Raw genomic sequence first — 12,720 nt, forward strand, 5'->3', positions numbered from 1 at the left:
TAGGGCTTCAATAATCAGTATGGACAAACTAGGTCTTTCTTTGTAGGTATCAAACGGTGTTATGCTCAGAGATAGTAGTCTAATCATGTACTCAGCTTTTTGAAGTGGAGTTTGGGATGTGAATGCACATTATGGATCAATAAAGGCAAGCGCCAAAATTCTGTGTTTATTTCCCTCTGCTAGACAGAAATGACAAACACCTTTTTATTTAGCAAAACTTTATTTTTTAACAGTTCATATCTTCTCAGTACACTTTAGATATATTTACAAATATAATTTGTGGACAGGGCTTGGGTTAGGGTCTGAAAAGCCTCCAGAAACCAATTCATATTCACACTGTAGCCCTGGTCGGGTAGAATGATTGTCATGGCCAAGGTAAGGACATGTGATGCGTTTTATAGTTTTTAATTATTATAGCAATCTAAGGCACCGTTCTCTCCTACCGTCATCACAACTGACTGTCATGAGATCATTAAGAACAGTTAGCTCTGTATTCAAGCCCACTGAGATGCAGAAAGGGATAAAAAAAAAAAACATAACAGGACTTTGACATTAGTCTAGTATAAGAGCAGGACAGCCATGTATTGGCTCTGTCTATCTGTGACTGGATGTGCCACTGCCATTACCTAAGCACATGTAGCGCTGACCAAGGAACCACCTTGTGTTTCATTTTGAACAAGTCTACAGCAATACCCTGCACTTTGAATGGATGAAGGTTTGTCAAGTCAAGGAGGGAAGTTCATAAAAGGCCTGGATGGGAAGAGACAGGAGAGGGTAGAAAAACAACTTATTTCCTTCAAGAATACCACACCTCTCTCTAACAGGACTATACAGTAAAGCTACTTCTTGGTGATAAATCACCCCAATCTACAAACGTAATTCATTTCAGAAAGCTTTTCAACCCTTAAAAAAGTGGAAAACCTCCCACAGTGCATGTTGTGATGAATAATAAAAAGGTTTGCACATGAAAACTAAAAAAGGTTTCTCCTCTGACAGAGAGATGCATGTTAAATGATTAAGGGCTTGTTTGTTTAGTCAAAGTTACATTCTTTATGCCTAGAAGTCAAAGCTAAGCTCATGGGCCTCCAAGTCTAGACATTAGGTATGTATAATATAAAGCCATTTCAGAGAAACCTTCTGGTTTATTAGCACGACAATCAGCCAACAGGCTTCTTATGAGGCAAAAAATAAGGTCCCCAAACCTCTGTTTGGACAATTCAAGCATAGGGAATTCAAGCTTCTCGACACAGCTTAAAAAAAAATGAACATAAACGAGACAGAACGAGACTAGCACGGCCAAGAACAAGACTGACCAAATCACATTGTTCCCATCTCCATCATTCAGTGGTAGACTCAGTCCCACTGCTGCTACAAAGAGAGGTGTGTGGCGCAGTGGTCAGAGTCCATGTTAACTTTTCTATTGCAACCTTCAAAACACCACCATTGCAACCTTTCACACCATGTTAAAAAGCACTGAAACATTTCTGCTTCTCCCACTCCTCAGTCCACCCCTCAGTTGGGAACCAAGACAATTGTCGGAGGTGGTTGGGGGATGAAAAGCAGAACTTTTCAGAGCCTCACAAAAGGCCCTCAATCAACATACACAGACACACCCATGTTCCCTCAACAGTATGAGGATCCCATGTGTTGTCCCCTAGGGCTTGTAGAGTACTGGAGAAGAGAGTTTCCTATAGCGCCCAGGGTAACACGCCCAAACAAACCTGACTCAATTGCTCAATTCCACACCAACCCTTAGCCCCTATCCCTTTGCACTTGAGGTGATCTGTAAGTACTTGATATGTATAAGCAATATAAATAGCGTCTCCTTGTGGAATTGTTGCCAGATTGCTTACACCGATCCAATCTAGTGTCTAGAGGGTAGGGACTAGGGCATGACTTGGAACAGAGCGTAGGGCAACAGCACTGACTACCCTGCCAAAGGGCACGAGTCAAACAGAACCCAAACTAAAATACAGTAACAGATAACGAGACTATTATTAACATCCATTCCCACTACACCACCCCACCCACATTGGCATAATACTGATTATATACACGGTACAATAACACTTAAATATGTAGAAATATATTTTCATATATATATATATAAACAGACAGCCAAATTATATAGTTTTTTTTTGCGAGGAGGGAGAATGTATAAAAGCATTAGCTAGTGTGTTTTGGAGATCATAGGGCCTTAGTAGAGAAGCAATGGAATTAGTATGGAACAAGCTACACAGAGAGAGAGGAGACCGCATACATCTACTGCCGGGTCAAAACTGCTCTGAGATGCCTGACAACTGTTGTTTCAGCCCTATACTTTGGGCGTTGTAAGAGAGAACTTCAAACCATTCAAGTTCAGTTTCTGGACTAGTACTGTACACACATACACACCCTTCAGAGAAAACTCTGAAGCAATTCTAAAATGAAACTGATGGACCTTAACTGACTGCAATTAACCAACATACACACACTTTAATCCGTTATGGGCTATAGTTATTCATATGGTAAGAGTATAGATTCATGCAGTCATTGCTGGGGTTCAAGTTATACATCAGCACTCAGGATGCAATTAAATTATAATTTGATATGAGTTAGCTAACAATTAAGTCTATATACATGTAAAACCATAACGACACATCAAAATATTAGGATAAACCTAAAGACCAGGAACTGAAAGTTAACAGCAACAGTTAAAATTCACTGAACAAATATATTTTTGAATTCCTACATCCATCAGTTTGTAAAGACAAAGCAGTAGTCAACAGTCATTTCGTAAAACCATCAGTTTGATTTGTAGACATAAGTGCCCCCTAGTGGCCCTAAGGAGAAGGGTCGAAGTGAGGGAGGTGGGAGAGGGAGGCTCTGACCAGCCCTTTGGGGCACGGCGAGAGGAGTAAACCATGGGAGAATAGGGTCTAGAGAGTTTTAAGGCTGGGTCTACGGATGCTGGGAAAAGCAGCTAGCCAGACAAATCCAGAATTCTAGGTCAGATTACAATTTGGGTAGGATGGGATTACAGTTACATAGTGCTGCTCACGGCTTGGGCACGCAGCAGATCATAACCTAGGTTTGTGTAACTGCTCCCTCAGCCTGTATCCACTGGAGATGGCCCTGTAGGCAGACCCTGATAGACTACAGTACCCAGGGCCCTCAGCCCACTCCCCACCAATCAAAATGTGTTTGATCACACATAACTCAAGTTTCCTGACTCACTCATGACATGAGAAGTAGTATACATACGAGTGTATACGAGAGTACATACGAGTGTACATGCATCCTGAAATATTCTCAAACCAGAGTAACCAAAAAAAACTAGACACGAGATAACAGTAATTACATATTACGAAGAAGCCCAAATGTATAAATTACAACAACGTCGCACCCCCTGCCCCAACACCTACAAAACAAAGTGTGAGCAAAACGAAATAAAAAAGCACCAAGTCAAATGGTATAAGTACAGGAGGATAAAGATGAGACCTTGAAGCGAGCACATTGAAGGAAAATTGAGATTTTCCCTGAAGCATCGTTTTTTTTTTGTATTTTAAAACTATTTTTTTTTCCTGTGGGGGGTGCAAAGCTAGCGTTCAGGGTGTGTGTGTGTCCCCGTGCTCTTCCTCTGGCTGAGGTGGTCCAGACAAGAAGCTGGGCGGGGTGTGTGTATGTGGGTAGGTGTGTGTGTGTGTGTGGAGGAGGGGGGGGTCTGGTCTGGAGCTCAGCTGGACAGGAACTCCAGGAGTGCAATTTGAACAGGCCTCTGAGGGAAAGCTGCAGCCTCACATCTCTACAGAGAGAGAAAGAGGGGGAAAGAGAGAACAAATGTGTAACTGACTATAGGATATACACAAAGCTATTTACTTTTCTATACAACATGTGCAGTACAGTAACAGTAAATCAACTATACAACAGTTTAGTTGCCAAAGTACTTTTCTCTCACCTGACAGGGCTTCGATAGGCTGGCAGGAGGGGTGGAGGGTGGCCACGGGGGTGCCCTTGTCCTCGAAGGCCACCCTGGGCCCCTCGGGTCCCCCGTCACAGTCGATGAGGCCCTGGTTGCGGCCCTCTGCATCAATGAGGGGCCGGCCCTTGGAGTTGACGCCCAGGTCAATGAGCTCCTCGAAGCTCCAGGGGCCAGGCTTACCGTTGAGCCCCGGGGCCAGCTTGTTAGAGTCCTCATTCAGGAACTCTGAGCCTTCTACCAGACGACCCTTAGGCACTGGACTGGAGAGAGAGAGCCAGTCAGAGTATAAGGAAGGCATTGAATGAGTAAGTGAATGAGAGACGCCTATAGCCAAAATAGTCCTATATCAATGACATTGTGCTTCAAGTATTTGGGAGTGTGTGTGGTTGTGCCATACCTAACAGCCAGGGGCTCCTCAGCGCTGGTTCCGTTGTTGTTCTCCTTGTCGTCCGCCTCTGGCTTCCAGTTCACGCTGCCCAGCGGCTCCCTACGCTCTCCCATTGGCTCGCTGCGGGTCAGGCCACGCCCCTCCTCGTCCATGCCGTCCATCTCCATGGCGACATCTCCGGTCTGGGCTGACTCGTCGTCTGCGGAGACAAACAAGCAGATGGCAGATGACTCAATTTGCACACGCACACAGAGGGAGTGGTGTCCGTGCAAACAGACAGGCCATTCACACAGTGTACACACACGGATGGTGGACAATTACCCTTGGTTTCTTCTTCGTCACCCTCCTCGTCTCCCTCCTCATCCTGCATGTCTTTCTCATCATAATCTCTCTACACAGGACACAGGTCAAAATATGTACAAGGTAAAATATCTATCAACAAGTATGTGCAAGGACTACTGGGTGTTCTTATCTAAGGTGACTGACTAAGTATTGGAGAAATCCCTGTTGCCATGGGATTTCTTGAGAAATGTGAACTCACTTTTTCTTGGTCCCCTTTTCTGGTTCTCTTCATGATCTCCTCAATTCGCTACAAGTTAAAGAGCGACAGGAAGGTTCATGTCAATAATTGCTGGCAAATTACACCCTGCAGACAAACTCAATGTAGTACAAGTTAATGACATGGTCGATTTGATTGGACTGCTTTAAAAATTCAAGTGTTGGTATATAGGGAGTGGATGTAGGGGGTATTTTCACTGAGTGTGCATACTGAATGTGTATGATGAACATGTTACTGAGAACATGCAGTGTGTATGATAAGCTGAAATGGTGATTCTTCACCCACCTTCTTCCTCTCCATGCGTTCCTGTTGGTTCTGGGCCATGACCCTCTCTCTCTCAATGCGGACCTTCTCTGCCTCAATTGCAGCCTGTGCCTCCGCCTCTTCACGCTGCAATTGGACAAACAGGTTGTCAATCACACAAGCAACCAATCAATTAGACCATCAACACAAGACTGTAAAAATGTATTTGTCTGTACCTCTTTCTGTAGCTCAGCCTGTCTCACGGCCTCCTCTACCTCCAGTCTTTCTCTGTCTTCCTCCGCCATAAGAGCGTCCTCTTCCTCTTTCTTCTTCCTCTCCTCCGCCAGCCTCTTCTCCTCCTCCAGGCGTTTCAATCGAGCCTCCTCGGCCAAGCGTTTCTCCTCCTCCTTCCTCAGCCTGTAGATAACAAGATAAGGTCGGTCAATTTCACCCCACAGAGAGAGAGAGAGAGATTATAGTAGCATCGTCTGGTTCCTCACTTCTCCTCCTCCTCCCGTAGTACTCGGAGTGCCTCCTCTCTCTCCTTCTTCTCCCTCGCCAGACGACGGTTCTCGGCCAGGATCATGGCAGCCTCTGCAGCTGAGTTGGTGCCTGCCATGGACTTGTCTGAGAGCCAGAGAGGAGACACTCAGGAGTTTAGTTTGACCAATCTAAGCTAATATATTGGTTCACTAAATACCTAAGTTAAGACATAATAACCAAGTTTCAAGGCATAGCCAACAAGATACAGGATAGCACCAAACACTCCATATACAACTCAACTACTATAGAGCACATTGAGAGGAGAATGAGAACTATAGGTTGAGAGAGGGAGATCAATGAAAAATATAGAGAGAAAGAAGGGAGCAAGAGAGAAACAAAGTGTGGGAAACGATTTCAAATGACAGTCTCTGTGGCTGCTGGTCATAAAGAGCTCTCTGTGTCTCCTACTGCAGACCGAGTCCTATTGATAGCATTGAGTCCCTGCAGCACACACACTATCCATTAACCATCTCCTAATGAGTTCTACACTAGTAGTACAGGACTCTCACCAGCAGGGAGCACTAGACATCTCTAGGGCTAACAGGATGTAACTACAGATGGGAGGGAGTTAATGGCTGTGCTGGTCCACAGATAATCTACAGCTAGCTACACACTACGTTTCTGCTGCTGCCTGTGCTCCCAAGTCAGTTTCACTTGCTAATGAACCGCAGAGGAACCCACTAACACACTGTGGTGAAACTAAGGAATTAAGCCATAGATCGTTTAGATACATCAGGATAGAGGACAGAGCAGAGGCTACTCTATCTGAGCCAAACTGATGCTCTTTATGGGAACTGAATAATACAGTACAGGGTTTCCAATCCACTGCTTCAGGGACTCAAAGTACAGGCCCTCGCTCTCATTATCAGATGGAATTGAGTCTCAAGACTATGTGACCGTTGGTGTTTTTTCCTGCTTAATCTGAGCGCGGCAAAGTCCTTATGCAAGTGAGATTTTAGCCCTATGTCATGACTGGTACTAACAGAAGGAAATAGCTAACTCAGCCCAGAGAGAAAGGTGATCTCAGGGAGGTTGACGTATGTGAGGTTGGAGGTCCTCTTCACTCACCGTCCTTGTCTTTATCTTTGGTCTTACTGGAGGTGGTATGAGTAGGGGTGGGTGTTGTGCTGGTCTGGGGGGCCTCTGGGGACTGGGGCGCCACAGGCTGGACGGGATACAGGTCCTTTGGCTTGGAGTCCCTCTTACGCAGGGTGGGGGGGCCGGTGGGGGCAAGGGCCGGTCTCTGGATGGGTGGAGGTTTGGCCGAGATGGGCTGGGGCTTGGCTGAGCTAAACTGAGGGGATGAGGGGCGATGTTTGATACCCCCGGGTGACGGGGGACGGTTACGGGGGCTTTGCCTGTAAAGGGGAGACAAGATTTCTGACGGTTTTATAAATTATCCAACACAGCTAAGCAATTTCAACAGTACACAATTAAACACAGGAAATATTGAATATTGTTTTTCTGAGCGAGAGATGTGGTGTCTTACTTTGCTGCACTGGGGGAGGGGGTTCTCTTGCTGGCGGGGAGGGGAGCGGGGGAGGGGGTTCTCTTGCTGGCGGGGAGGGAGGCGGGGGAGGGCGAGCGGTGGCGTCCCGCGATGTTGGAGGGCGAGGCGGGGCGTTTCGCCCCGGGCGACGAGAACCTTTTCTCCTTCTGTCGTTCCACAAAGAGAGACAGAGAAGAGGGACAATTCAGTCCATTATGTCATATCATCCAAACGGGGCAAGTCATCCGGCTAGGCTATCCCTAAAATAACACATTTCAAAAAGATCAAATAAAATGTTTCATGTGGGCTATATCATTTTTCATTCATTTCGTGTCATGCAGGGTTTTAATCTGGATCAAAAGGGGCTTAGGTGGTGGGCGTGTCAGGGGTGTGGCATGGGGGTACATAATCTATCTGCTTTTAGTCCATTTATTGCATCCCAATTTTTTTTTACAATTAAAAACACTGGAATTAGTCAGCCTGACAGAACGCTTAGGCGGCCCGCCCAAGTATTTCAATGGCCAAAAAATCCCTGTCATGTATTTGTTCACACGTTAAGCACATAATGGCACCCCAACACTAAAACTGCAATCCCTCATTAGAATACAGTGAAACACCAGAAGTGGATCAATAACATGGAGTGACCAGATACCACCTGATCCATGACACAGACAGACAGTCTCCCATGTGGTCTCAGAGTACCCCCCACTGCAGCACACAGCTGGCTTTAAATAAAATCACAGCACTGACAGTCACAGTGAAGGTTACCATGTGGGCCTGTCTGATTCAAATACATCTATTTTTAAAAGCCCACGTGCCATGAGCGGGGTCAGAAAACATGCTGACGGGAACAGCAAGGTCATCCACCTGGCACCACAGAGGGACACACGCCAAACTCAGGAGAGGTGTGTGTGTGATATAGATATATCATTTAAAAAGGCTAATTGATCATTAGAAAACCCTTTTGCAATTATGTTAGCACAGCTGAAAACTGTTCTGCTGATTAAAGAAGCAATAAAACTGGCCTTCTTGAGACTAGTTGAGTATCTGGAGCATCAGCAATTGTGGGTTCGATTACAGGCTCAAAATGGCCAGAAACAAATAACTTTCTTCTGAAACTCGTCAGTCTATTCTTGTTCTGAGAAATGAATGCTATTCCATGTGAGAAATTGCCAAGAAACTGAAGATCTCGTACAACGCTGTATACTACTCCCTTCACAGAACAGCGCAAACCGGCTCTAACCAGAACAGAAAGAGGAGTGGGAGGCCCCGGTGCACAACTGAGCAAGAGGACAAATACATTATAGTGTCTAGTTTGAGAAAATGGTGCCTCACGTACATATACACACACACACAGAACAAAAATATAAATGCAACATGTAAAGTGTTGTTCCCATTTTCCATGAGCTGAAATACTGTAAAAGTTCCCAGAAATGTTCCATACGCACAAAAAGCTTATTGCTTTCAAATTGTGTGCACAAATTTGTTTACATCCCCGTTAGTGAGCATCTCACCTTTGCCAAGATAATCCATCTACCTGACAGGTGTAGCATATCAAGAAGCTGATTAAACAGCACCATCATTACACAGGTGCACCTTGTGCTGGGGAAAATAAAAAGGCCATTCTAAAATGTGCAGTTTTGTCACACAATACAATGCCACAGATGTCTCAAGTTTTGAGGGGCATTCAATTGGCATGACGACTGCAGGAATGTCTAACAGAGCTGTTGCAAGAGAATGTAATGTTTATTTCTCAACCATAAGCCGCCTCCAACATCATTTTAGAGAGTTTGGAAGTACGTCCAAACCGCCTCATAACTGCACACCATGTGTAACCACACCAGCCCAGGACCTCCACATCCGGCTTCTTTCCCTGCGGGATTGCCTGAGGAGGGGGGATACTGAGGAGTATTTCTGTCTGTAATAAAGCCCTTTTCCGGGGAAAAACTCATTCTGATTGTCTGGTCCTGGCTCCCGAGTAGGTGGACCGAGCTCCCAAGTGGCTGCGCCCCTGCCCAGTCATGTGAAATCCATAGATTAGGGCCTATTGAATTGATTTCAATTGACTGATTTCCTTCTATGAACTGTAACTTAGTAAAAAAAAAAAAAAAATGTATATATACAGTACCAGTCAAAAGTTTGGACACACCTACTCATTAAAAGGGGTTTTCTTAATTTTTACTATTTTCTACATTGTAGAATAATAGAGAAGACATAAAAACTATGAAATAACACATATGGACTCATGTATTAACCAAAAATGTATTAAACAAATCAATATATATTATATATTTGAGATTCTTCAAAGTAGCCACCCTTGACAGCTTTGCACACTCTTTGCATTCTCTCAGCCATCTTCATGGAGGTAGTCACTTGGAATGCATTTTAATTAAGTGTGTTTATTTCCTTCTTAATGTGTTTCAGCCAATCAGTTGTGTTGTGACAAGGTAGGGGTGGTATACAGAAGATAGCCCTATTTGGTAAAAGACCAAGTCCATATTATGGCAGAAACAGCTCAAATAAGCAAAGAGAAACGACAGTCCATCATTACTTTAAGACATGAAGGTCAGTCAATACGGAACATTTCAAGAACTTTGAAAGTTTCTTCAACTGCAGTCGCAAAAACCATCAAGCGCTATGATGAAACTAGCTCTCATGAGGACCACCACAGGAATAGAAGACCCAGAGTTACCTCTGCTGCAGAGGATAAGTTCATTAGAGTTACCAGCCTCAAATTGCAGCCCAAATAAATGCTTCAGAGTTAAAGTAAAAGACACATCTCAATATCAACTGTTCAGAGGAGACTGTGTGAATCAGGCCTTCATGGTCGAATTGCTGAAAAGAAACCAATAATAAAAGGACACCAATAAAAAGGAAGAGACTTGCTTGGGCCAAGAAAGACGAGCAATGGATATAAGACCGGTGGAAATTTGCCCTTTGGTCTGGAGTCCAAATTGGAGATTATTGGTTCCAACCGCTGTGTCTTTGTGAGACGCCATGTCTTTGTGAGACACGGTGTGGGTGAACGGATGATCTCCGCATGTATATTTCCCACCATAAAGCATGGAGGAGGTGGTGTTATGGTGTGGGAATGCATTGCTGGTGACACTGTCTGTGATTTAGTTAGAATTCAAGGCACACTTAACCAGCATAGCTACCACAGCATACTGCAGCGATACACCATCCCATCTGGTTTGGGCTTAGAAGGGACTATAATTTGTTTTTCAACAGGACAATGACCCAACACACCTCCAGGCTGTGTAAGGGCTATTTTACCAAGAAGGAGAGTGATGGAGTGCTGCATCAGATGACCTGGCCTCCACAATCCTCCGACCTCAACCAAGTTGAGATGGTTTGGGATGAGTCTGACCGCAGAGTGAAGGAAAAGCAGCCAACAAGTGCTCAGCATATGTGGGAACTCCTTCAAGACTGTTGGAAAAGCATTCCAGGTGAAGCTGGTTGTGAGAATGCCAAGAGTGTGCAAAGCTGTCATCAAGGCAAAGGGTGGCTATTTGAAGACTCATCTGACCAGAGTACCTTCTTCCACATGCCTTTTGGGGAACACCAAACGAGTTTGCTTATTTATTTCTTTTAACAATGGCTTTTTTCTGACCACTCTTCCGTAAAGCCCAGCTCTGTGGAGTGTATGGCTTAAAGTGGTCCTATGGACAGATACTCCAATCTCCACTGTGGAGCTTTGCAGCTCCTTCAGGGTTATCTTTGGTCTCTTTGTTGCCTCTCCGATTAATGCCCTCCTTGCCAGGTCCGTGGGTTTTGGTGGGCAGCCCTCTCGGCAGGTTTGTTGTGGTGCCATATTCTTTAAAACATTTTAATAATGGATTTAATGGTGCTCCGTGTTATGTTCAAAGTTATGGATAATTTTTTATAACCCAACTCTGATCTGTACTTCTCCACAACTTTGTCCCTGACCTGTTTGGAGAGCTCCTTGGTCTTCATGGTGCCGCTTCCTTTGTGGTGCCCCTTGCTTAGTGGTGTTGCAGACTCTGGGCCTTTCAGAACAGGTGTATACAGTTGAAGTTGAAAGTTTACATACACCTTAGCCAAATACATTTAAACTCAGTTGTTCACAATTCCTGACATTTAATCCTTGTTAAAATTCCCTGTTTTAGGTCAGTTAGGATCGGCACTTTATTTTAAGAATGTGAAATGTCAGAATAATAGTAGAGAACGGTTTACTTCAGCTTTTATTTATTTCATCACATTCCCAGTGGGTCAGAAGTTTACATACAGTGGGGAAAATAGTATTTAGTCAGCCCCCAATTGCGCAAGTTCTCCCACTTAAAAAGATGAGAGAGGCCTGTAATTTTCATCATAGGTACACGTCAACTATGACAGACAAAATGAGAAGAAAAGAAATCCAGAAAATCACATTGTAGGATTTGTAATGAATTTATTTGCAAATTATGGTGGAAAATAAGTATTTGGTCAATAACAAAAGTTTCTCAATACTTTGTTATATACCCTTTGTTGGCAATGACACAGGTCAAACGTTTTCTGTAAGTCTTCACAAGGTTTTCACACACTGTTGCTGGTATTTTGGCCCATTCCTCCATGCAGATCTCCTCTAGAGCAGTGATGTTTTGGGGCTGTCGCTGGGCAACACGGACTTTCAACTCCCTCCAAAGATTTTCTATGGGGTTGAGATCTGGAGACTGGCTAGGCCACTACAGGACCTTGAAATGCTTCTTACGAAGCCACTCCTTTGTTGCCTGGGCGGTGTGTTTGGGATCATTGTCATGCTGAAAGACCCAGCCACGTTTCATCTTCAATGCCCTTGCTGATGGAAGGAGGTTTTCACTCAAAATCTCACGATACATGGCCCCATTCATTCTTTCCTTTACACGGATCAGTCGTCCTGGTCCCTTTGCAGAAAAACAGCCCCAAAGCATGATGTTTCCACCCCCATGCTTCACAGTAGGTATGGTGTTCTTTGGATGCAACTCAGCATTCTTTGTCCTCCAAACACGACGAGTTGAGTTTTTACCAAAAAGTTATATTTTGGTTTCATCTGACCATATGACATTCTCCCAATCCTCTTCTGGATCATCCAAATGCACTCTAGCAAACTTCAGACGGGCCTGGACATGTACTGGCTTAAGCAGGGGGACACGTCTGGCACTGCAGGATTTGAGTCCCTGGCGGCGTAGTGTGTTACTGATGGTAGGCTTTGTTACTTTGGTCCCAGCTCTCTGCAGGTCATTCACTAGGTCCCCCCGTGTGGTTCTGGGATTTTTGCTCACCGTTCTTGTGATCATTTTGACCCCACGGGGTGAGATCTTGCGTGGAGCCCCAGATCGAGGGAGATTATCAGTGGTCTTGTATGTCTTCCATTTCCTAATAATTGCTCCCACAGTTGATTTCTTCAAACCTAGCTGCTTACCTATTGCAGATTCAGTCTTCCCAGCCTGGTGCAGGTCTACAATTTTGTTTCTGGTGTCCTTTGACAGCTCTTTGGTCTTGGCCATAGTGGAGTTTGGAGTGTGACTGTTTGAGGTTGTGGACAGGTGTCTTTTATA

At 44.6% G+C, this 12,720-nt stretch overlaps 1 protein-coding gene across 3 annotated transcripts in view; it reads right to left on the minus strand.

The window, feature by feature from the left end:
* Positions 1–1,265: 1,265 nt before the first annotated feature.
* LOC311107633 (ensconsin-like) overlaps positions 1,266–12,720 on the minus strand; it is a 42,145-nt gene continuing 30,690 nt past the window's right edge. For all 3 annotated transcript variants that reach the window (XM_084150159.1, XM_084150158.1, XM_084150157.1), the window contains 10 exons: positions 7,184–7,350; positions 6,763–7,052; positions 5,652–5,778; positions 5,388–5,568; positions 5,194–5,298; positions 4,891–4,938; positions 4,671–4,740; positions 4,359–4,548; positions 3,938–4,221; positions 1,266–3,784 (listed from right to left, as the gene is read on the minus strand). In XM_084150159.1, coding sequence (XP_084006285.1) covers positions 3,777–3,784; positions 3,938–4,221; positions 4,359–4,548; positions 4,671–4,740; positions 4,891–4,938; positions 5,194–5,298; positions 5,388–5,568; positions 5,652–5,778; positions 6,763–7,052; positions 7,184–7,350 — 1,470 coding nt within the window. In that variant the 3' untranslated portion in view covers positions 1,266–3,776. The remainder of the gene's footprint in view (positions 3,785–3,937; positions 4,222–4,358; positions 4,549–4,670; positions 4,741–4,890; positions 4,939–5,193; positions 5,299–5,387; positions 5,569–5,651; positions 5,779–6,762; positions 7,053–7,183; positions 7,351–12,720) is intronic.

Source organism: Coregonus lavaretus (genome assembly GCF_964263955.1).
Source record: "Coregonus lavaretus genome assembly, chromosome: 32".
Lineage (NCBI taxonomy): Eukaryota > Metazoa > Chordata > Actinopteri > Salmoniformes > Salmonidae > Coregonus > Coregonus lavaretus.